The sequence below is a fragment of the Cheilinus undulatus genome, linkage group 5, assembly GCF_018320785.1.
Source record: "Cheilinus undulatus linkage group 5, ASM1832078v1, whole genome shotgun sequence".
Classification (NCBI taxonomy): domain Eukaryota; kingdom Metazoa; phylum Chordata; class Actinopteri; order Labriformes; family Labridae; genus Cheilinus; species Cheilinus undulatus.
This window is the reverse complement of record NC_054869.1, coordinates 14392452-14417364: the sequence shown is the minus strand read 5'-3', so window position 1 is coordinate 14417364 and position 24913 is coordinate 14392452. Positions and strand designations below refer to the sequence as shown.

The following is a 24913-nucleotide window of genomic DNA, read 5'->3' as shown; positions in this document are numbered from 1 at the left end:
AATAGAAACACATGAGTGAAGACTGGATAATTGTGGAAAATTTCTTGTCAGTTATTTCTCTCACTTTGGTTCTGTTTACACTACTACATTCATGGAGAAGACTGCTGACTTGACTACTGTGCAGAGGGCAATCACTGACACCCTCCACGAGGACAGTAAGCCACAGAAGGTCACTGCTGAAAAGGGAGGCTGTTCCCAGAGGCTGTATCAAAGCATGTTCATGGAAAGTTGACTGGAAGAGAAATGTATGGTAAGAAAAGGAGCACAAGGAACAGCATGAGCTAAGCCTTTAGATTTGAGAACTTAGGGGAGCTTCACAAGGAGTGGGCTGAGGCTGAAGTCAGTGGATCAAGAGCCACCACATACAGACGGGTCCAGGAAATGGGCTCCAGGTGTTGTGTTCGTCAAGCCACTCCTGAACCGCACACACCGTCATTGGCATCTCACCTGGGCAAAGGAGAAAAAGATCTGGACTGGACTGTTGTGGTCTCAGTGGCCAAATCAAGGTCCCAGAGTCTGGAGGAAGATCAGGGAGGCACAGAATCCAAGATGCTTGAAGTCCAGTGTTTTCAGTTTCCACAGTCAGTGATGGTTTGGGGTGCCATGGCATGTGCTTTATCTAGACCAGAGTCAACACTGTCAGCTGTCTGCCAGGAGATTTTAGAGACCTTCCTTCTTCTAACTGCTGAGAACTTTTATGAAGATTCTGATTTCCTTTTTCAGCAGCAGCAGGACATCAATATAATTACCAAAACAATCAGTTAAGATTATAGGTTAAAACACATCAAAATAAGACAAAACCTGATAAAAAAACTGATAAAATAAGTTCAAAACTGTGTTAATTCTTTACTGAAAAATATCTATATATATATCTTGTTTAATCATTCAGCTAAAAAAAAATCTGGATGTTATTGATTTTGGTTCACTTACAACAAACAAAAACTATTTATAGGGTCAAAGTGATTTTTTTAATGAAATAATGATTTTAAAATAAATGTAAATCAACATTTTAAGAGGGTAAAGCAGTAGAAAATATGAAAGTAAACCTAAACAGCAATATCAGTGGCCATATTCAACACAATACATGAGTTAAAGCTGTAGGAGGATGACATAATAAACAGAACAGTATAATACATAAACATTATGCCACTCAAATGACAAGCTTCATAGATTGTACTTCATTAACATGTCATGCACACAAAATGTCTGACCCTCAATAGTTTATAAGACACCACAGATACTGCAGCACTGTTCCAGCAATTTCATTTATTACAAGTCAGTACAAAGTAGTATGTTCCTTGTACAGCCCAGTATTAGACAGTCTATTTTTCCTTTTTCTCTAAGGCTTCGTAGATAAAATCTGCCACAAAAAAGGGTTCTAAAACAAAACTTGAGCTTTTCATAGTCATCCAACCAGAAAAAGTCAACATTAATGGAAAACATTTTCTTAACAGCACTATAAAAAAGAAAACTAATCTTGTTCTCAGTTTCCCCAAACTCACACAAAAACTCTGTCCTCTGGAGTGACATTAAACCTGCTGGTCTCTGAGGCTAAAGACTCCTGAGCATAATAATTATAATAATAATAATTTTCTACTGTTAAACTATATTTAACATATGTTTCTACACTGTTCTTTATAAGATGATACATTTGTAGTTTTTGTTTCTACTGTATAGCAGCAATCTGTCTTTCTGTGTACATAAGAAACATTACAATCTAATGCATATGTCATTTAAGTATATTAAGGTTAATGAAGAGAAAATGAGGATTTACTTACCAGTGAGAGTTTTTCCTTGGATCTCTCCATTCTTCAGTAATTTACCCTGATAACACAGACACAGAAACAATCAGGTCAACCAAAGTTATCAGGTCTAGTAGGCCTTTTTGTTTCCTGCCCCCCCCCCCCAAGAAAACCCTTTCCTCAGTTCCTTTCTCTTACAGTCAAATACTCTGTGAGCTCTGAACTCTGTGGTTAGTCCTTGAACAATCACCCACTGCTACAGAGAGGACGATTCCCCAGCTAAATGTGTAACAGTCAAACATTCTGTAGTTTCAACACTTGAGACACATGTATATTGTTTGAAGTAGACATCAATCATTGATCCAAAAATGACAGAGCTTAGGTAATAAGCTGAGAGATCATCATTTGTGGCTTAAAGTCAACAGATTTAACTTGACAGTAATGATCAAATTTGTTGATAGCAAAAAATGTGAAAATCAAAAAGATAAAAGATCTGAAGTCATCTCCCTGACAGAAAAACAACAAAGCACAGAGTGGATTTCCAGGTGCCAATTTTCCATATCATTAATTGTACATTAACTTCTGTTGCCTGGTGACAGATATGTAACCTGATGAGAGCCGAGGCGTCTTCTCATACCGTATATTTGTCAGGTTAAACTCCCTCAGCCTCAGGAAGCACCTCTCACAGCAATGTTTGTTTAACAAACTCGGCTGCCTGAAGCAAGGCGGCTGCATCCTCGAGTGGGAGGAAAAAGGACTAAATATGTTGTCTGAGAAATGGCCCAAAACCCACTTGAGGTAAGCGTGGAAGTCCCCATCACGGGCATCAAATATCTGCTCTCGCCACCTATTTCTGTCCTCTTTTTTTGCACGCACAGGCTCCCCCCACAGGGTGACAGAGGTACTGTGTTACTAGACAGCATGTGAGGACAAAAGACGGGCAAGATAGAGGCTTTCACTTTAACTCTTATGATCCTCAAGTGGAGATTTCAGCTAAAAGCAAACAAAAATACACTCATGTCATAGTAAACCTGTATCTGTACATTTAGGATGCATAGTGTATCATAATAGTTTGTAGTTTAAGAGCTCTTGGAATGATAATAACACATTTTGGACTGAGCTATTATGATCTTTTCTGAAACATGGATAAAAATATGACACTGTTGAAAAGACCACTTGATCCCCCAGTTTTACAAATGAAAGAAATTCAGTTTAAATTCCTGACAAGTATGGGAAAAGAGGAATCTTTTCTACAAGGAAAAAAGCCATAAGAAATTTGAGTGATTGATTACAGTGTATTTTTTTAATGCTGCACCTGGCAGCTGATGAAATGCCGTCATGGTACGATGTGCCAAATGAAAATTTACAACTCTATAGTCATAAGCACATGGTGTGAATGCCAGAATGACTGAGATACACTTTGTAATGATTCATTTACAAATATTAATAATTTAATTTGAGAAATGTAGCAGCAGTAGCGGAGCATATGTCCTCTATTGTGCATCGTCTCATCTTTAATCCTGTAACTGCTGTTTAGGACGTTCAGCAGAGAGTATGAGAGAGCAGAGCACCAGTGTTTACACAGACTGCTTAAAAATTCTGAAGATTAGTTTCAACTGCGAGGATCTTCATCGGCTGATCAGTGAGGGAAAAAAAAGCTTTATTTAGAAATAGCAAGAGTCCTGCAGCCGGCAGGATCCAAACCCATTGCCATAGCAACAGGTAGTCAACATTTGAGCATGCAACATTTCCCACATCTTAATGCTTGGTTCTCGCTCGCTCTCCACGGCACCCCCTGCCCTTTTAATTTCATTATAAAGCATTGAGTGAAAATAACAGCAAATGAATGTGAAATTAAAATTCACTCAAACAATAATTCAATACCATGCAGATATCTCAGAATAATATTTCAATAATCATATAGAATTAAAGAGTAATTATAATAATAATCAGATTGGGTGTTATGGTGGCTCATCTACACAGAGTGACAGAGCAGGGCCGTGCTGAGGTCTCTGACTCTTGCTCTGGTGTTCACTGGGGAATGACGGACCCCCTCACACTAATCTACAAGACTTTCTCACATGGTGGGCGAGCCTCCCTCAGGGACCCTGCTGTGGGGGCGGGGCACAGAGCGTGAAAAGTTCTGACCACTAAATGACTGACAGCTGCTGACTGTGTTAATTATGTTTCCTAAGAAAGGTTCAGCTGGAGGCATGGCTCATAATAGGAGTATTATTTCATTCTTTGTTTTCTAGGAGGAGACATACAGGTGCAAAGTTTGGGTAACATTTACATTGGGCTCAATTAAAAAGAGTAGAAATAAAAATTATGAGTCCCAATATTCACTTCTAACTTGACTGGATGGAAGCCACTGAGTGGGTTTACATGTAGGGTTGGGTATCGTTTGTTTTTTATCTGATACTGATGCAAACTCAATACTTTTAAGACGGTACCTGAACCGATACTTTTAGGGGGAGAAAACATGGTAATGGTCATTGGCACTAAAAATGCATATAGCAAAGGCAGAGTTAAACCTAAAATTGAGTAATAAATCAAATCCTAAAATTAAAAATACACTATGAACAAATTCACCCAAGTAGTTATAAAACCCTACCCAGCTTTGAAAAATTGTATTTTCTACTAATGTCTCTACACTCTTCTTTTTTAGTCTTTTAAATGTGTTAGTCCTACTACAACTTGCAAATTTCACTTGACAGTTTTAACTGCTATAACAGTATTTTTAAGTAAATTCAAATCATATAGTTGAATATGATGACCTGTGTATGTGAACACACAACTTCATTTTCCCCGTGCACAACTTGGAGCCCGGCCTGATCGTTTATAAAATAGTTTTCTGCTGAGACATGCTCGCAAACAGACCGCACAGAGTCCTGTGCTCTCCTTCATTAAAGCCTTCCCTTCCTCTGCTATGAATATAAACAAACAATTATGAATCCAGATCTTTAAAAAGAGGGATTTCTCTGCAAAAGTATCAAGACCAGTACTGTTACTTTTTTTGCACTGTAAGAGTTGTATGTTGTTGTGCGCTCATGTGAGTTAAAAATTGAGGTCCTAGACATTTGATACAGGGCAATTTTTAACTTTTGATAATCAAGAATTGCACAAAATGCCAACAAACTGTCTAAATAAAAACACACTGGAAACATTTAAGTAGTCAACATTTTCTGCAGCCTTAAAATCCCCGTCAAGTGATGAAACATCTTTAACAAACCTACATAAAGGATTGTATTTCTCCTGAGTGGGCGTGGCTTCAGCTCATAGACACGCCCACACCATCATGGAACAAATTTTTCTGCCTCATGTTTCATCATTTTGAAGTTTAATTTAATAAACTTAGAGATGCTTTTCATGACTGAAATGTGTCCCATTGGTTGATAACACAGTGGCCTGTCATATAACAAACCTAAATACAATTTTATTTTCACTTTACATGGTCTTTAACACTCCAGGTATTCCTAATGTCTCATGCTGCTCATTAAAATAGAAGTCTTCAATGATGATTAGCACTGCGGACTTTTACTGTGACAGACTTCGCAGGAATATGTCTATCATGGGATACTTTACTAAACTTAAGCATCACAATGCTAACAGACATAGGGGATTGAACCGTTTCTACTTGGAGAGAGACAGCCACAGTCTGCTTCTTTAAATCATCCAGGACTACAGACAGGTGAATATGGATTATAACACACCTTCAGCAGGTAAAATGTTTGTTCCTGCTACATCTGATTAAAGTAAAAACATAGATAAGTACTCCAGGAATTACCCTGCCCCTTGACCTTATAGTGAACTCTGACTAGAGCGCAGTTGTCTTGCTCTGTGCCAGGGCAGAGAGACAGACGTTGGAAATTAAATTTATAATTTTGTGTCTAAAGTTTCCATTATGATACTTTTAATGACAGCAGGTCACCATGGCTGATTGATTTTGGAAATTTACCTCACACCGAACAAATAAACAGCATGTAACCGGCTGTTAACTTTCAATGCAGACAGTGGCATCAGCTAACAACAGACTGTACTGAGATGAACTGCTCAGTTTTATATCATTGTAGCGTTAGGGGGGCGGGGTCATTCCTCGTAGTGACCTGTGATGTCATGGGCTCCTATATTTGCCCTGCTCAAATAAAACCAAGCCAGGAAAGAGGTCAACAACTTTCTAAGGTTCTAAATTAAAAATTCAGTCACGCTTAAATCTCACTGTTTTCACATGATCATTTAACCACCTGTGTAGGGGCGGCCTCAACCAAGTGGCGTATCAGAATAACAAACATGGTGGCAGCAACAAGAGGGTCTTTCTTCTGGGGCAACTAAGAAATTTAACTTTGTGTTTCAGTAATCAAAGAATTAAACAGAATTGGAAGTTAGAGACGGGGGCGTGTTAAGTAGTATTTGCAGTTGCTCTCTTCCCCTGTTGCCGGATATGAGGTGGAGACACCATATCTGCCACCATATGTTGGCATTTAATACGGAAAGCCCCCAGTGAGTCACAGAGGTATTGTTTCAAAATTGTCATAAAAACATAATGGGACGAACACAATTAATACAGGGGAATCAGAAACCTGTATACTAGTTTTTATAAAGGAATATAAATAACCAGGTGTCTCTGTGTGCATGTAAATACCCTGAAAATGTTAAAATCCAAAAAAGGCTCAAAATGGGTTATCAAGTCCACGTAGAAACACTGATTTTAATTTTCACCATTATTATTATCATTATTATTTTATGTCTCTTGACCCTGCTGAATGTTTTTCTTGTGAACTCCATGCAAAGTCTGGGAATGATGATGTCAGAAAAAAATTGGGGTATAATCTGATTACAAGGCTCCTACGATGTCTGATGAGTCATCCAATGAGACGTAGGACAAGCTCTATCACAGGTCTCTCGTTTGAGATATTTGATCTACAGCAGACAGATGTTATGTCTGCTTTTACAGCAGGAAGTTTTTCATATCATAAATCCATAACAGCTTTGTTAGAGGGAATCAAAAGCCACATGGTGCATTGATGAAGTTAATCTTGGATCGATGATATTCTCAGCTAGAAGGAAACTTTGAGCTCAGGGTTTAGAAAGTCAAGTGTTGAGACTATAAAACTCTCTGATAAAGCTGAAACATCTTAAATTTTTACACAGTAGGGATAACTTTATTCAGTTTAATATCCAGAATACATTTCTACAGTTTACTTAGACATCAGCTTTTACAAATGTTGAACTTACACCTAAACTGAGTGATCTAACTGGTTTGCAGCTCAATACCAAAGTAGGCTAAACAGATTCAGAAACACAGCATATCAGCAGCATCACTTACAGATGGGCCATCTTGTATAGCTGAATCTTTATGCTACAACTGCAGCTAAAAAAGGAAACAAATCTATATTAGGCCCATTTATCTTCTCTCTGTTCCTATGTTGTGAGGTGATAAGGATTTTCCATACTTTGATACCTTTTCTATACCACATGCATTAAATTGGTGCAGCCTCTATTATTCTAATGACTGATACTGTCAAAAAGTACCCCCCCCCTCCCCCCCCCCACACACACACACACACACAAAAAAACTACAAGCTTTCATCAAACAAGAGCCCAGTAGAGGACTAAATATGTCAAAATTGAAAGAATGAAAGAAAACTGTCTAAATTGCACAACTGCCAATGTTGTTGTGCAATTTACACAGTTTGCAGGAGTTTACCTGCAATTTTGAATTATTACAGTGCCTATAAAAAGTATTCACCCAGTTCAATAAGTGACTATATAAATATTCACCCTTTGAAGCAAATGACCTAATTCACAGAGGTCCAGCCAATTAGTGCTAATAGTTTCATAATTAGTGAAATGGGATCACCTGAGTGCAGTGAATGTGTCTCAAGTGATTGTAGTATAAAGACACCTCTGTCTGGAAGGTCCAGTTACTGGGTAATCAGTATTCATGGCTACTATCATACCACGAAGACAAAAGAACACCCCAAGCAACTCAGAGGAAAGGTTCAGTTAAATCCATTATCAAGAAATGGAAGGAATATGGCACATGAGTAAATCTGCCTAGAGCAGGCCGTCCTAACAAACTGAGTGACTGTACAAGAAGGAGACTAATCAGAGAGGCCACCATGACACCCATGACTACTCTGAAGGAGTTACAAGCTTCAGCAGCTGAGATGGGAGAGACTCTGCATACAACAACCGTTGCCCGTGTTCTTCACCAGTCAAATCTTCATGGGAGAGTGGCAACGAGAAAGCTGCTGTTGAAGAAAACTCATTAAATCTCTGCTAGAGCTCACCATCAGACAAGACGCTATGTTTGGTGGATACCAAACACTGCACCTCACCACAAACACACCATCCCCACTGTGATGGGGCCTAAACCTCAATCCAACAGATAATTTATGGCTGGAGTTGAAAAGGACTGTTCATGCCGATCTCCGTGCAATCTGACAGTGCTTGAGCAGTTTTGCAAAGCAGAATGGAGTAAAATTGCAGTGTCCAGATGGGCAAGCCTGATTGAGACCTATCCACACAGACTCATTACTGTGATTGCTGCCAAAGGTGCATCTATTAAATATTGACTTAAAGGGGTAAAAATGTATGCACTTATTTAACAATATATATTTTGATTTAACTGAAATTACTTTGTGGAAATCTGTTTTCACTTTGACATTAAATGGGGGGGTTTTGTACTTTTTGGTCAAAAAAATCAAATTATATTTCCCATGATTGATTTATAAAATCAATAAAAGGGTAAAACATCCTAATGCTGAATACTTCTTATAGGAACTGTAGTTGATACTTCCTCTAAGTAAACCTTTAACCCCTGACAGTCACCAAACTGTATTTCACCATCAAACAGCACCTAAGAAATTAACTCTATCCCTGAATTTTCTCACAGAGAGAGATTTTCTGGAGTTATTAGGTGAAACAAAAATGTGACTATGCTTTGCATCCTCATGCTAGGGGAATACCCATTCTTGTAGCTGTGATAGTGAATCACACTGAGGAGTGTGGGAGAGGCAGAAACTGACCGAGATAAAAACTGAAAGTGTCAAAATGGCTGTTTGTTACTTAACATACTGAGCAGAGAGGAACATCACGCTAAAAAGCATGACAGTGTGTCAGTTTTCTAAGAGGAGGGCACTAATTTTGATATGGAGACTAAAGCGGTCTTCAATTAAAACTCAGAAAGTCTAGCAGTTGTGAAATCTTGTACAGAAGAGGCTTGGTGTATAAACTGTGACACTACGCAACACCAACATGGACATTGCTTTTTCTCCTACTGGCTTTATATGTAGAAATGCTTACATCAATTTTTTTCAGAGTAACGAGACAAGACGAAAGAGGTGAAAATTGAGATTAACACCTGCCTCTGCAATTTTTAAAAAGGTCTCAAAAGCTTTAAAACACTTTCAAAAAATTCAACTTAAATATTCATGAATACCACAAAAGAGGGGCGTTCATATTGTCTCTTACCGTGAACATGGTAAACATGATGCCATCTGAAGTAATTATAAGAACCAAGTAAGACAGAGGTGAAATACAGTAATGGCAGATGAATCTGCAGAGGACAGGACTGTGCATAAAGCTTTGACTGAGTCGTATTTTGTTTGTCAAGTTAAAAAGAAATTCATAACTATACAACAGTTTTAAATCTGACTGATTCATTGTTGGTTGATTAGATTTCAAATCAACTGTATTGATAAGTCTCAAAAATGTCCAGAGTGTTGTTGAACTGGGGACAGTTCTCAGCAAGAATGTTCACAGGCACAGTTAGTCATGCTGCATGTACTTCAGCTCAATTAGGATCGTTAACTGGACTGCTGTCCAAACATACAAGCACCAGTGGAGAGTAAATTCATTGAAGGCAGTATGTCTGACTCTGCTACAGTTGGTGACAGTTTGCCCGTTTCAGCCATTGAAGCATTTTTCTGACTCTCATGCTTGACAACTGACAGTCCCCATCCTGTGTTTGCCCTTTCGTTCTCGTACTTCTGTATCTTGATCTCTTTGAGCAGCCACAACCCAAACTGTGTCTCCTCGTCAGTTTATAAATGCTCGACTCTTGCTGTGACACTCGCCAAACAGAAGTCTTTATCTTGCTTCTTGTAGGCTTTTTTCTACATCTTATGTTTTTGTAACATCCATGTCAAAGCCTGGCATGGGAAGTGAGGGGTATGTGCAAAATGCCAGGGTCAATTGGGTCTGATTCAGGTGCAAGAGTACATCAACCCAAGCTGCATTTTCTAGGTGTGCTGGTCCAACTTTGAGAAATTTGATGTACAATTTCAGTTGGTCAAACGTGTTTTCATCTATTTTAAATTTCAAATTTTCATCAAGCTGAGACAATAAATCAACTTTTTCTAAACAGCATGTAAACATACTGATTGATCAGCTATTTTGTTTGTGAATAGTAGGAGATGGTTCTGACATCTATGTGTCTGCAGCAGCAGAGGGAATAGTGAGTCAGGACACCACCATTCACATGGACTCTTCAAAAACATTATAAACTCTCTCCATGGTATGGAGCAGATGACTGTTTAGCTGTGGCTATAAAAGGGGGGATGAATTCTGGGAAAAAGAGATTGCCAAAAAATACAAAGACTCTTGATATTGTTTTCTGTTCATCAGAAAAGATCTGTATTTATTGTGTACTATACCTGTGCCTATTCAATTTTTGTGTTTGCTTTACTTTTCAATAATTGTACTGTAATAACATACCTCTAGTTCATTTTTTATTTATAAATAACAAAATAAAAATAAAATGTGAAAAATAAAACTCAAAAAAGCAAACTCCCTCCAGGCTGTTTTGTAAGAAGATCAGTCTGTCTCAAGTGGCGTAGCCTCAAGAAGACCCAACAGCAACTCCTTAATCAGAAACTGCAGTCCAGATTTCCAATATTTTTCCATCTGTCAGAATTGTAATATGATAGATGATGATTCTAGTTTTTGTGGACCTCAGATGGTACAAACATGACAGAAAAAGAGGAAGAACTATTATTAGCATGATATCCCTTTTTGGCAGAAATTAGCTGAGTCTAAATATTGAATACCAATAATTAAACTTATATAGCTGTTAATATCTGTCTATATCGACTTTAAATATCAGTTGTATGTACAAATACGTTTTTTGAGTTTTAGCCAGGACCAACACACCTATTAACCTGACACGCCAGATAGACTGTTTCATTATTATATCCAATGCATGGGATATACTACAATTTCACATCCACCTGGGAAACCTCCCATACAAAGTATTTGTGAAGGGCAGGACTTTTCAAAAAAATCTCAGAGGCTGATTGGACAAAAATTCTGTCTGTCACATTCATTATGGGCCAAACAGAGCAACAAGACAAAATGAGGTAGTAGGCATGGGGAGCTCCAGTTGAAATGTGAGCTTGGCAGGCAGGTGCTGTCATGGTTTACCAACAGTGGAGCTAGTTGGTGGATCAAACTCATGCTAAGGTGGCTCAGGAAAAGAGCAAAAGCCTCTTCTCCACCAAGAAAGGTTTCAGTGTGGTTTTAGGCTCATCTTTCAAAAAAGAAAGGCTGTCCAGTTCTCTGAAAACTGCAACTATAACTATAACTACAGCCAAGCTAATCGCGACACCAGCGGCAGCCATTGCTACCGACTTGCAATACAACTAAACTCCACTCGTAACTACAGCCTCATTTTCTTCAAAAGACGCTGGTCAGTCTGATGACAACATGTAACCTGGATTTAACATAGATCCATCTGCTTTGCAAGTTTACATAAATATGTCAGCTGAACTTTTTCTTTGCTCAGCCTTATTCCTTACATTTAATAATGTGTTCTAAGGACTGCAGTTTGTTTCTTAAACCTAGAAGTGTGTTTATAGGACCTAGTTTTCAGGTAGGAAATTATATATACTGGCATTGTCTAAAATTGTCAACATATCGGACATTAACCTTGCAAAGCTGATGGATTTGCAAGTCTGTTATCAGGCAAATCTATCTGGAAAAGCTCCAGTCCACAACATTTGTGAGAAGTTGAAAATGGTTCTGACCACACACTGGATTTGAGGGGAACCAGACAGGCAGGGTTTAGTTGTACTGAAAGCCGATAGCAATGGCTGCCACTAGTATGGCAATTGGCTTGGATTTAGCCAAGTATAACACCAGCAAAAAAACAACACTGAAAGGTTTTCATGATGGAAAAAATGTTTCGGTCTTCTCCCAGTCTGCGTTGGCACAAGTTTGCTATCACTACATGTGAGGTTTTCTAGTGAATACAATGGCTGCTGCCGTGATAGCTATTAGTACAAATGTCACTGTAGAATAGCAGCAGTTTAATCATAACTGGGCAATACTGCTTTGTTAAAACAAGAGCAAAGAGCCACATTAAAAGCTTGTCTTGGCAGAGGAGATGTTTTTGTACATCTCCAAACAGGCAAGAAACTCTTCCTGAGTTTCACAGAAAAACCCTGTCCCTTGTATATTAAAGCAGAGCCAGCTTTTAGAGTTCAGGTTTCAACCATATATGAAACAGTCTATCTGAAGTGTCAGGTAAATCAGGTATTCTTTCACTTTTGGCCACAAACTTGAAACCAAGTGAAAACAGCTCTCTGACCCCAATTGAATCCACCAGTTGGGAACCACCGATGCATTTGACTTCTGTTTGTGAAGAGCAATCTTAACAAAAGCTGTAGATGAATGAAAAGAACTGAGATTTTTTCATGAAAATATTGTCTTTTTACATAAATGACATAGAAACTGATGCTACAGAAGCTGTTCTGTTTAAATGTAGGAGCTAGTAACCTCTTTATAACTAATGTAGTCCATCTGTAATGTTATGAACACTGAATCCTGCCTCTTTGTGTTGTTCATCGTGGCCCAGCTTGCCTTCATGTTTTACTGACTCTATTTCACACTCTGACTCAGTCAAAAGCAAAAAGGATCCCGTACAACCTACACGATATGAGTGATGAATAATTCTGAAAAATCTGGAAAAAGCACTGCAGCAGAGCTTTTTTTGTGGGTCACGTAATAGCCTGACACTCCAACCAGTAATATTCAGAGCTAAAACTCTGGCTCTCTGTTCCATGCACAGGCTGATACAGACCAGCTAATTTATCATGATCAAAACAAAGAATCAAGATTGGTATGGAGTATAAAGCAGTGTGAAATTCTTAAGAATGATACATGCTTGGACTCACTTCCTGTGGGTCTAAAAATGGCCGCCTTAAGTAGGGTAAGTTTGCTCAACAATACAATGCGTGATTGGTAAACTCCTCCAGGCCTTAAAGTAGAAGATGAGCTGTGTGTTTGTATAATGTGTCTACATAACTTCCGCTAGGAATCCTCGGAAAAAGCCAATAGGTAGGAGTCGGCGAGGAGGTGGTGGGTGGGTGCAGGGGTGCGGTTTCACCAGGAATACCCACTTGCCCAAGAACCCTTTTCTTTCTCTGTGTGGGTGAGTGCTTCCCTTTGTCGGTTACTCATGCACCTCCTTGTATATCCACTGCTTCCCTCCTCCTCCTCTCCGCTGCACACCCTGTAAACCCACACCTACGACAATCAGCACCCACGTCCTTCTAATGCAGTTCTGAGAGCATCATTCTCCCTTTTACTTGCAGTCAGGCTAACAGACGGGGAGAGAGAGCATGACAGATGGTGTTCACAGCTCTATTTCTGAGGCTGGACTTGTACCGCCACAGCCACCCCTCCCTTCCTCCCTCCCCCCCCTTGCCTATTCCACTCAAGCCAAGTGCTTATGACTGCCTCCTCATCTTCGCCTCAGTAATCAGCCCATTCATTTGCAGGGTTATTGTGAATTAAAGTCTGTGTCTCAGGTCTGCTAAATTATGGCAAAAATCAAAATCATGATCATTTTGATTGATGTAAAGATGCTGATCTTTACACAGGATTACTCATGAGTTTTACAACATCTGCATCACATGTATTTGTTGAACTTAAACACTCTTTACATTAAGAACACGATAGAAAAGTAATACATGAAAACAAATAAACAAAAGAAGACAAAAGAGATGCTTTTTAATGAGGTATGGTATTCTGAGCATGCAGACAAAGGTCAGTGTCTTTTGTTCCTTGGTCCTTCCAGTCTTACTATACTTGTGAGGCCTGGATGTTGACTGATGGCCAGAGGCGCTGACTAGACTCCCTTTGCGACACCACCTCTTTGGGGCATCTTTGGGATTCATTGACAAGACAGTGTGTCTATTGTTGACGTGTTCTGGAGAGCAAAGATGAAAAGAGTCGACGGTTCAATTTAGACTTTCCTGGCACAAATTTGATGTTAATACTAGGGGTGGATAAAAATATCAATTAATCGATGCATCACAATATTTTCCCCCTCAATTCAATATTCATTTCAGCCAATCCTCTGAATCGATTCACCTCCTGGCCAGTGGGGGTCACTGTGCGTGTGATTCCCGTTGTATGGACGGAGGCCACACTCGACCAAACAACAACCAACCATAACCATGTTATGTGAGGTTTATCACAAAGCTCTATATGTCTAGCAAATTTCATTAATCCAAGTCAACCAAGATAATTTAACTCGGTTTAGAAGGCACTATCGAGACAAATTCCACCACCAATGTCAGACAACAATAAAAAATCACATTTTTCACCAGGCCTGATGCATTTCAAGAGCTTTCTGACGTGTCAAGGCCTCAAAATTGAGAAGACTCACATAAGGAAAGTCCAAGGATTTCAATAGCGTCCTCTGCACCCTCAATGCTTGGGCCCTAACAATAGGACATCATCCATCCATCCATCTTCATCGGCTTATCTGGGGCCAGGTCGTAGGGGTAACAGGCTAAGCAAGTCCATCCAGACGTTCCTTTCCCCAGCGACACTTTCTAACTCCTCTTGGGGGATCCAGAGGTGTTCCCAGACCAGACAGGATACATAATCCCTCCAGTGAGTTCTGGGTCTAACCCGAGATCTCCTCCCAGTTGGACGTGCCCGGAACACCTCCACGGGGAGGCGACCAGGAGGCATCCTGATCAAATGCCTGAACCACCTCAACTGGCTCCTTTCGATGTGAAGGAGCAGTGGCTCTACTCCTAGCTCCCTCTGGATGTCTGAGCTCCTTACCCTATCTCTAAGGCTGAGCCCTGCCACAGATATAACAATAGAACAATAGAACACTACCCGGTTAATATGAATTATTAACAAAATGGGGCTAAGAGGAAGGGACAGGGTTAATTAGAGTTGAAGGCAATTGAAAAAAGATTGGTCAGCAGTGACTCAAAATTGTTAAGCGTATTGGCAAATCGTGTTTGGATGGTAAGACTGTTCCATAACTTGGGAACAGCCATTGCAAAGGCTTGATCCTCTCAGTTTATATGTTTGATCTTGTTGGACCTCCAAGAGGGACTGTGTTAGTTGACCTGAGGGATCGAGCTAGAGTTTAGAAGTGCAGGAGGCCAACATGATACCATAGTGCTACAAACTAAAAACAATCCATAATTTCCTAAAATCCCCTCTAAATCTCAATGGAAGCTGATGACTACAGGCCGAACTACGTGCTATAGTTTCCTACTTCCTTTTTGAGGAGCTGTGCAGCTCTGCACAAGCTGTATTTATAACAACATACAAAGAATAACAGTAGTTCAATCCTGAAATGGTGAAGGCTAGAATTAGTCTCCAAAACTCACTGTTACAAACATACCCATAAAGTGTGTCATTATTGTTGCAGTTTAAATAAGATAACAGAATTCTGACAAAATCAGAACAGAGAGAGCCTTGGACCCCCCTGAACTACGTACTAAAAAAGTGTGCTAACACTATATGGACAAAAGTATTTGGCAAAACCTGTTAATTATTGAATTCAGGTGTATAAATCAGACCTGTTAACACAGTTGTATAAAATCAAGCACCTATGCAGTCAACAGTTGTGATGCAAAATTGGTTGTTCTGAAGAGCTCACTGACTTCAAGCGTGGTACTGTGGTGGATGCCACCTTTGCAATAAGATGGTTCATGAAATTTCATCCCTGCTGGATATTCCACAGTCAACTGTAAGTGATATTAATAAAAAGTAGAATCATTTAGGAATAACAGCAACTCAGCCATAAAGCGGAAGACCAGGTAATATCATCAAGTCCAGTGCCAAGTGTCAGATGGAGTGGTTTAAAGCACATTAACACAGGACTATGGAGCAGTGGAAACGTGTTCTGTGGAGTGAAGAATCCACTTCTCTGTTAAGCAGTCAGATGGGAGAGTCCAGGTTTGGCAGATGCTGGGAGAGTGTTACCTGCATGATTGCATTGTGCCAACTGTGAAGTTTGGCTGAGAAGGGAGAATGTTATGGGGCTGTTTTTCAGGGTTTGGGCTAGGCCCCTTATCTCCAGTAAAGGACAATCTTAATGCTTCAGCATACCAAGACATTTTGGACAATGCTATGCTTCCAACTTTGTGGCAATGGTTTAGAGAAGGCCCTTTCTCCCCAACATGACTGTGCCCCAGTGCACAAAACAAGTACTATGAAGACATGGTTCGATGAGTATGATGTGGAAGAACTTGACTGGTCTGCACAGAGCCCTGACTTCAACCCAATCTAACACCCTTGGAACAGAGATTGTGAGCCAGACCTTCTCATCCAACATCAGTGCCTGACCTCACAAATGCTCTACAGAATGAATGGGCACAAATTCCCATAGCAGCACTCCAAAAGCTTATGGAAAGCCTTCCAAGAAGAGTGGAGGCTGTTATAGGTGCAAAAGTGGGGCCAATTCCATATTAAACTACATGTATTTGAATATGTCATTACAGCCCATGTGGTCAAATACATTTTTTTTAAAGATTTATTTTTGGGCATTTATTAGATAGAGGAGGACAGTGGATAGAGTTGGAAACAGGGTAAAGTGGGGGAGAAACATGTGGTAAAGGACCACAGGCCGGATTCGAACCCGGGCTGGCCGAGTACATGGGGAGCGCCTTTAACCACTAGGCCACCTGCTCCCCAGGTGGTCAAATACTTTTGTCCATACAATGTAAGTGCAGGTCCCTGACTGTTCATCATACTAGAGCAAAATCTGCTAGGCGCTGTCAGTCTGCACCACTGATGCTAGCAGCAGACAAGCTAACATCCTAGCTGAGACCTACAAGAATCCCCTGGACATCAGAGTTATATGAACAGTTCAGGGGTGGTGTTGGGAGCCACCAGGACGAACCAACTTTCCACTAATCAGGTCCTAGGGCCACATCTTAGACCACATTAACTGGGAGCTCTATGGTGAAGCACTTCTTTCCCGTAGTTGGCTTTTTATTCAGTCTACACGTGCTTTCTGTGGACTCAGTAGCAACTGGCATGTTAATATTTTAAGTTTCTTTTTGCTGACTACTTTCTATCAACAGACAATGACCCACAGTTCATCTCTCCAGAATTCCTTAAGGAAAGGGGCATCAAACCCGTATATGACTACATTACTAAAACCAGTATGCAGAGACCAAGCCAGCAGCTGAACAATGGCATCAGAGCTCAGCCAACAGATGGCTTCACCTTTTTAACTCTTGCAATCTCAAGCTTCACCGTATTCCTGCACTGAGAGTTATCCTGTGCTCTTCAAAAGCTGCTGTGTGGCCTTTGCAGGTCTCATTCTTCTTCACAGATAGATGAAGATGATACAAAAACAAACTTTGGCAGGACCAAATGCTGCATAAACTGGGAAAAATGCCAGCCTTTATTTAGAAGAAGGCAACCTTTGGTTCTCGGTTGAGCAGCTGGTATGTTATATCGTATGGAACTGTTTAGCACTTATAGCATGTGCAAGGTATGTTTGTTTCTCCATTCATTTTCTCACATTCATTCATTCAAATTCAAGTACGACCACTGATACAGCTGCTCCATGGCTCCAGCTCCACAAATTTACAGATATTGCTACAAATAATTGGGGTTGATTCCAATTTTGAAACGTTTTATAGCTGTCAGCAATAATGAATTAACCATGATGCAATTAATGTCCATAATTGGTGCATGATTTTTTTTCTATCCCATTACTCGTAGGCTTTATAGTTCCTTTAAACACACTTGGTGATTAGTTGCTATGTAACTGTTAGTTAAGTCACAGCAACTATTCCCTGGAGCCACAGAGATGTAAAAATGACACACTGCTTTGCCTTAAAAATCTCAGACAGATCAAAACAAGTCAAAAGTCATCTGCACCTTGTGTTTTCTAACATTCACCTTTCTTACTGTTTCTTTATTTTCTTTTCAATCCATCACAAGTTCTTTTTTTATATGATTGAGTTAATGTAATAATCTTAAAGGAGATGAAATAAAAGACACAATAAATAAAAGATATAAAAAAGGAGATCAATCATGATTTACTACAGATATTCTTAGATTAATCCCTATTAAAACTGTAATTCTTGACAGCCCCAGTTTTTGAGTCCTATAGTCAAAACTAATAAAAATATATTTTTTTCAAATTTCAAATTTATTTTCAGGCTTTTTGCCTTAATTCAGATAGGACAGTGGATAAAGTAAAAGGTATTTCTACACTGAGTCTGTTATTTTAAACATCTATCATAATCTGAGTGTTTACAGTAAGGTTTCAGGGCGAGAGGGGAGGGGGGTGAGTGAGAGAGAAGGAAGCAGCAGGCGCAGCTCTGATAAGTCAATTGCCCATCTAAATGACGAGGACTGATGCGAGAAAAACACAGAGAAAATAACATGAGCTCCGTTAGAGTCCCTGTAAAGGGAAATCCAAAACTTGTGTTTTAACACACTAAATATGTTTGAATAAGTTGGCTCTAAACATGTGAAAACACGGATCTATGTGGGGCTGAATTTTGGATTTAGACAGTTAGAAAGTTTTTCACCTGGCTTGGTTTTATCTGAGCAGGGTAAATATATGAGACTATGATATCACCCCCCCCCCAAAATGCTACAATGGTATTACATCACACTCTACAGGCTGTTAGCCAATTTAACTGCCTTTATTGAAAGTTAACAACCATTAGCATGCTGTGTTTTTGTTCATTGTGAAGTACATTTCCAAAATCTATCAGCAATGGCGGACTATGGTTCATTAAAAGCATCATAATGGAGAGATTTGTGCCAGAAAACAGTAAATTTAATCCCCAACTTCTTTCTCTGATCAGAGCCAGGCAGCTGTGCTCTGATCAGAAAATTTTATTTAATCTGAGAGGTTCATATTTCTCATAAGTGGGCGTGGCTTCAGCTCATTTAACCAACATGCCCACACCACCCTAGAGCAGATTTTACTGCCTCATTTTTCAGGATTTTGAACATTAAATTGATAAACTTAGAGATGTTTTTAATGACTGAAATTTTGCCTGGCGGCTCGTGACACAGTGGCCTGTCATACAACAAACATGAAACACAGATTGTTTTTATCACTTTACAGGGACTTTAACATGCAACAAATTGGACGAAAAAAAAAGACTCGATGGAGTGTGTGCAAAGACCTTAAGAAACTAGGGAAAGACATGCTGGAAAGGAGCACAGGCTGGATTTGAACCTGGTTCATGCTATCTGCAGACGTATCCACTGGACAACTAGCATCCCTCCTTTTTACATTTTTAATTCAACCGATCATAATGATCCAATTTAACCATAAAAAAGAACAATCATTTACTCTGGGGTCTTTAAAGGACTCTTTGAAGACATTAAATAGGCTTCTTTCTTGGATGATTCGTTTGTAAAGCAACCTAATGGTGATCAGTTGAGCGGGATGGATTGGCCTCGGCAGGGATGTGTGAAAGCGAGTGGGGGAGTCACCCCTGATCTGCTTCAGTGCATCAACAAATTAACCCACTTACCAATAGCCTGCTAGACTAATGGCTTTAGTAAAGAAACTCATTTGTCTTTGGTAATGAACTGAGTTGGAAACACAAACAGTCCAGTTATTAAGTGAACTCCTGCCATCACTGACATCACCCGACACTCTGATGTACCAAACCTCCACTACATCAGCCAGGCTCATTAGCAAGGAAGCATACTATTACTCAAACCACTGGCTTAAGAAACTAGCCAGCCAAACTCATTATTAAACCCATCTATTTGGTCTAATTTGCATATATTAAGTATTTAACAAAGTGCTGGTTGGTCATCTCATTCACAAAGAGCAGATTGGGCCTAACGGGGCAAGGTAAAGGCCAAAGTCAGAGCGTTTTAATAAGATAATTTCATCCAACCTGGGTGCTGCTCCCAAGCCTGTACTGCTCCTGTGTGTGTATTAGCGAGTATGGGTGCTGATGAGTCTGTACTTAACTACTGTTGAGGGAAGCCCAAGCCTGAGTTCCCAAGGTAACAGTCGGTTTGAGTGGGGGATGGCTGACTCATTTTTTTGAAGGGAATCCTGGAACCTGAACAAGGCTGCCCACTCGCCCCACCCCCAGCTTCATCAGCACAACAAGCAAACAAGGCACTGACATGTCCCCATATAGGGCTTCCCACTGACGGGGGTGGCACTGGAAAATCCCAGCCGGAGCTTGCCTACAAGTACAAGTAGCATCAGTAGGCACACACACAGGAAGGAGGCCTCGCTGCTGCTTAGCTACTGCGGTTTCCGGCGGTAGAACCATAAATCCACAGAGATAGTAGGCTGATACAGATGCATGCAGGCACAGGGTGAATTCTGATGAATGTATGAGGTGAAAGGGAGATGTAGAGAAATATTAACCCTGTGGAAGCAGTCAGTGGTACAGATCTAAAATATATTTAGAGGTATAGTAGTGACAGAAAATACATGAATTTAAACGCCTGGCAATGGAGGTGGAAGAGAAAAAGTAGGAATAGAGGTGTAGGATGAAGCAGGAGTAGGTGGACAAGAGATCGAACCATTTGCCCACACAATTAATCCAATAATTAAGAAATTAAAAGAGATTAACAGGCGTGTAATTGACCACTTAATTAGTTCAAGGTCAGCCTATTCTTTTGACTTTGGAAGCAGGATGGAAAATAAGAATATTTTTGTTGTACATCTCGCCATTTACAATTTTTAATAACAGCCAAATAGGGGTAACGGTGTAGTTGTACTAGTATTTACCATTAACACAATACTGTGTAATTCCAATAAAACAAAAACAATCTATAAATCTAAACCCTAACAACAGATTTTTAACAATAAAAATGTGCTCGTCAAACAAAAAGTCCCTATTAGTCGGTATCCCTGCTGTTAAAAGTAGCCATTTGATATGCCTCTGTCCTCAGTTTCATCTGTTGATAACTCCACAGTTCATTCAGTGTCTTTAGTCATTAACAACTGAGAGCTGGTACAAAGGGATTTAAGAGGCAGCATTACTGTTTTGAATCACTGGCTGTTTAATTCTTCTATTATAATTGAGGCAGGAGCGAGACAGAGGTTATGGTAACTGCTGGAAACCTGTCCCACTTCACAGAAAGGTTAATGAACCTTACAAGTCCTATGGGAGATGGAGTATGCTGTTAATTTGACAAACGTGGGAAATAAATGCTTTTATGCTTTTATTGACGGTGACCAATAGCGGCCTTTGCTGAAATGAAAGGTTTTAGTCTTTTGGGTGCTTTGCTATGAGGCAAAACAATAATGTGGAATGCATTTGTTGGAAGAAACTAAGTACATAATTGTTCGAATAGCAATTTCAGGCCAAAAAGCATCTTCATTATTAATTCCTACTTTTGGGGAACATATACTGTGCAAAATGTACAGTAACCCGACATTATGAAACATCTGCCTTTATTATGAATACATTTGTGGGAATGAGGGTTTTTAAAAAGCTGCATTTTTAAAAATCTACATATTTCCACAGTCCATTTTCTGCACCATTGGTCTGGGTTTCATTTTAACAGGGCACCGAGGGTATAATATCCTGACAGCTGGAGAGGAATATGTGTAACGGTGTCAGCTCCAACCTGAATTAGTCTATGGGTTAGAGAGATTCATCGCAAAAGGTGGCTTTGATTCATGTGTTCAGGACAGAGGTTTTAGGCACAGCACCAACTATGTATACAGTGTGCATGATTAAGAGATTAAATGGATAATCTCCTTCCCATTCTAAGAGCCTGACGGAGGAAGGGATCTGGTTTTACAAAGACAGAATTTCACTATGGCTTAAATCGAACCAACAGTCAGAGTTCAAGCAAACATCCAAGTTCATCAGTTGCTTAAAACTAAGTATTTTTGACAATCTCAGGTATAAATGATTATGTATGCTTAATCCGATTAAATCTGGACTCTTCAAATACAGAAATCTGAAAATCCTTCTGAAAAAAAGGTAAAATTAAGAGAGCAATGTAGGTACCTTGTACCTTATTTCTGCATTACACTGCTTCATAGAGTATGTCTTTATGATAGTTTGCTCTGTATAATACATAAAATAACTGTTGGGACGAAGGGTGGGGGTCTACTGCTGCACAGAAAGCGCTTGTACTATCTAATTCATGCAAGCCAGAAAATGTACTTGTGATCAATTCAAGTAAAAATGCTTGACCAGCCAGCATCTCCAACCAACTGATAACGCTTTACTGCCAAAACCTCCCAGTTATCCATATCTTAGTTTCGTTTTACCAGGATAAGAAAATAAAACAGGGGTACAAATTTTTTTTTACTGAAACATGCTAGAGTGGCTATCCCAAATGCAAAAGCATCTACTTTCAAAACAGAGGAGGGGCTGATGGAATTTTACTCTTCCAATACATGGAGCTTTCTCTGCCTGTGAAGTTTATTGTACTGTCTTGAAGAGCTTTGAGTGAAAGATGTGCTGTGAGAGGGAGATGAAACAAAACAGAAATCACACAGCAAGTTTGATTTAAAAGGTTAGTGAAACCTAAGATGTTGCATTTGATTTAGTTTGGTAGGTGAGGTCAGTCCTGGGCTACCTTCACCTTGGCTTGATATGGGCTTAAGTTCAGCCTCTATGCACGCAGGCCATCTCCTCAACTGATCCTTATTAAGTTACATGCATCATCCAAACCCTGCTTTGTAAACACTGGGGCTCCTTGGTCTCAAATAACCGCAAAAGGGAAAAAAAAGTGTTGAATGGTTCAGTTCCTGTTCTTTTTTTGCAACGTTGGAACTGGAGAGCTCACTTGATGTTTACATCAACAGCTACAGACTCTGGTTGCAGTGTTCAAGAAGGGCAATCACTGACACGGTCTGGAGACTGATGCCTTATCCGAGTGGTGGGTCTCTGCTCACCAAAAACCCCCAGCCTGGCTATCTATGTAGCTACGTTAGCTTTAGCTATGTTTGGTTAAGCTTTGGCTGCCTAATATGGAAATGGCAGCTGGCTTTTATGGGCACCTGGCATGCTTTCCCAGGCATGGTGGAAGGGTAGCTGGGAGGATACCTAGAGAGATGGGCATGGGCCTGGCACAGGCCTGGAGGACTGCCATCAGGAGGCCAGAGCAGTACTGGACCAAGGTTGAAGCAGCAAAGTGTCGAACCGGCATATGCTCCCATACCTGACCTGACCTAATTTAATCCCAGATTAATTTCTATTTAACAGATCTTTTTTCTGTTTTATTTATGATGTGCTGCTTTGTCTGTAATGTCTATCATTTCATGAATGTAACTGCCAGACTTTGTTTATGATAAAAGTTGATTTTCTTTTTAATTAAAACTGGAAATATTTTGTAACGAGAAAGTACAGTACTTTTTCTAAGATATACATCATCAGAGATATACGGTCTACAGCCAGACACGTCTCGGCTGTACCAAAGTGTGCGGAAAGAGACAAGAAGACATCTGATAAATCCCAATTTTAGAATTTAAATGGACCTTAATTATTCAGGATTAATGCATTAATGCTGGCAGCGCATAAAAACCCACCTGAGCATTATCTCCACTGTCCACTCTACTCTACAATCTATACTGTTTATCCCTCGGGACGCAGGAGGCTAGAGCTGATCCCAGCAGCCATTGGTGAGAAGTTTGGGCACACCAAAGGCTGGTCTACAGTCAATCACAGAGCTGACAAATAGAGACATACAAAAATCAATTTAGTCAATTTAGAGTCACAAACTGGCATTTTTTGGACTGTGGGAGGAAGCTGAAGTACCCAGAGAGTGCACAGGGAGAGCAAGAAAACTCCAGAAAGAGAGGCTCTGTCTGACCTGTTAAATTTGTCAAATTTATCAGTTTATCACACTTGCACCTTTGTTCATGCCAGTTCTTTCTAGTGTTACTTTAACACAGGATTTGAGATTCTGAAGTACTATACTACCTCTACTACTTAGAATAAAAAAATAATGTTCATTAGAGCAATAGCAACTACACTAACTTTTATTTGACCACTTATAGATGTTTCAGCTGTTGGGTCTACCCTGGGGTCCTCTTCCAGTTTGATGGGCCTGGAAGACCTCCACAGGGAGGCGACCAGGAGGCATCCTTATCAGAAGCCCAAACCACCATAACTGGCTCTTTTTGAGGCGACAGAGCAGCAGTTCTACTTTGAGATCTCTCCAGATGTCCGAGCTCCTCACCCTATCGCTTAGCTTGATATTCTTTGGGCTATTTGGCTTTCAGGATCAGCTTGAGGGATAACCTTGCAACAGATGGTATAAAACATGGACATAGTCGCAATGATGACACCCACTGGTGTCTGAAGCAAAGTTTTGAAGCCCAACATTTCCTTTTGCCGTAACTTCTCATCAACTTTGCACCAGGCAAATAGTTGCAACTAAGGTGGGCATTGAGCCCACCATATGTCAGACAAATCAGCCTCATCCCTAAGTATACATCACCCTTATCCTTAATATAATCAGAGCAGATTACTTACTACAAAAATAAGAGAAGGGCTGAGCCACTTTTTCAGTCCTGATCAAATTCTAATCCATATGTACCAATACCTGATACTTATTCTTGTCTTTTTAAAAATTATAATTAATATTCTCATTGTTTTTGGAGGTATTATGTGTAAGGTTACATAAAGCTCTAGTAAACTAGAAACAGGATTTCTTAAAAGGTTAAAAACATTTTAAAGTGCATTAAACTTAATATTACACTCAATAAATGTATGTAAAAGTTGTGCTGGCTTCACATAGAAACAGGAAGAAGAAACAAATGTCAAATTACATATCTGAAACTAAAGTGCACTGTAAAAGTAGCAGCAATAGCTGTAAACAACCAACAGCAGCACAGGGCTACTGCAGCAAAGTAAACATTCACAATAAAAGTGTATAACTGTATAAAAAGGAAATATGTAAAAATAGAGCTCAACCAAAGTCCAAGC

The 24913-nt window shown here is 39.8% G+C and overlaps 1 protein-coding gene across 1 annotated transcript in view; it reads right to left on the bottom strand.

Moving 5' to 3' along the window:
* Positions 1-24913, bottom strand: part of LOC121509429 (phosphatidylethanolamine-binding protein 4) — a 90656-nt gene that overhangs the window by 14531 nt on the left and 51212 nt on the right. Inside the window, exon 5 of the mRNA XM_041786804.1 lies at positions 1779-1824. Within this exon, the coding sequence (XP_041642738.1) occupies positions 1779-1824 (46 nt within the window). The remainder of the gene's footprint in view (positions 1-1778; positions 1825-24913) is intronic.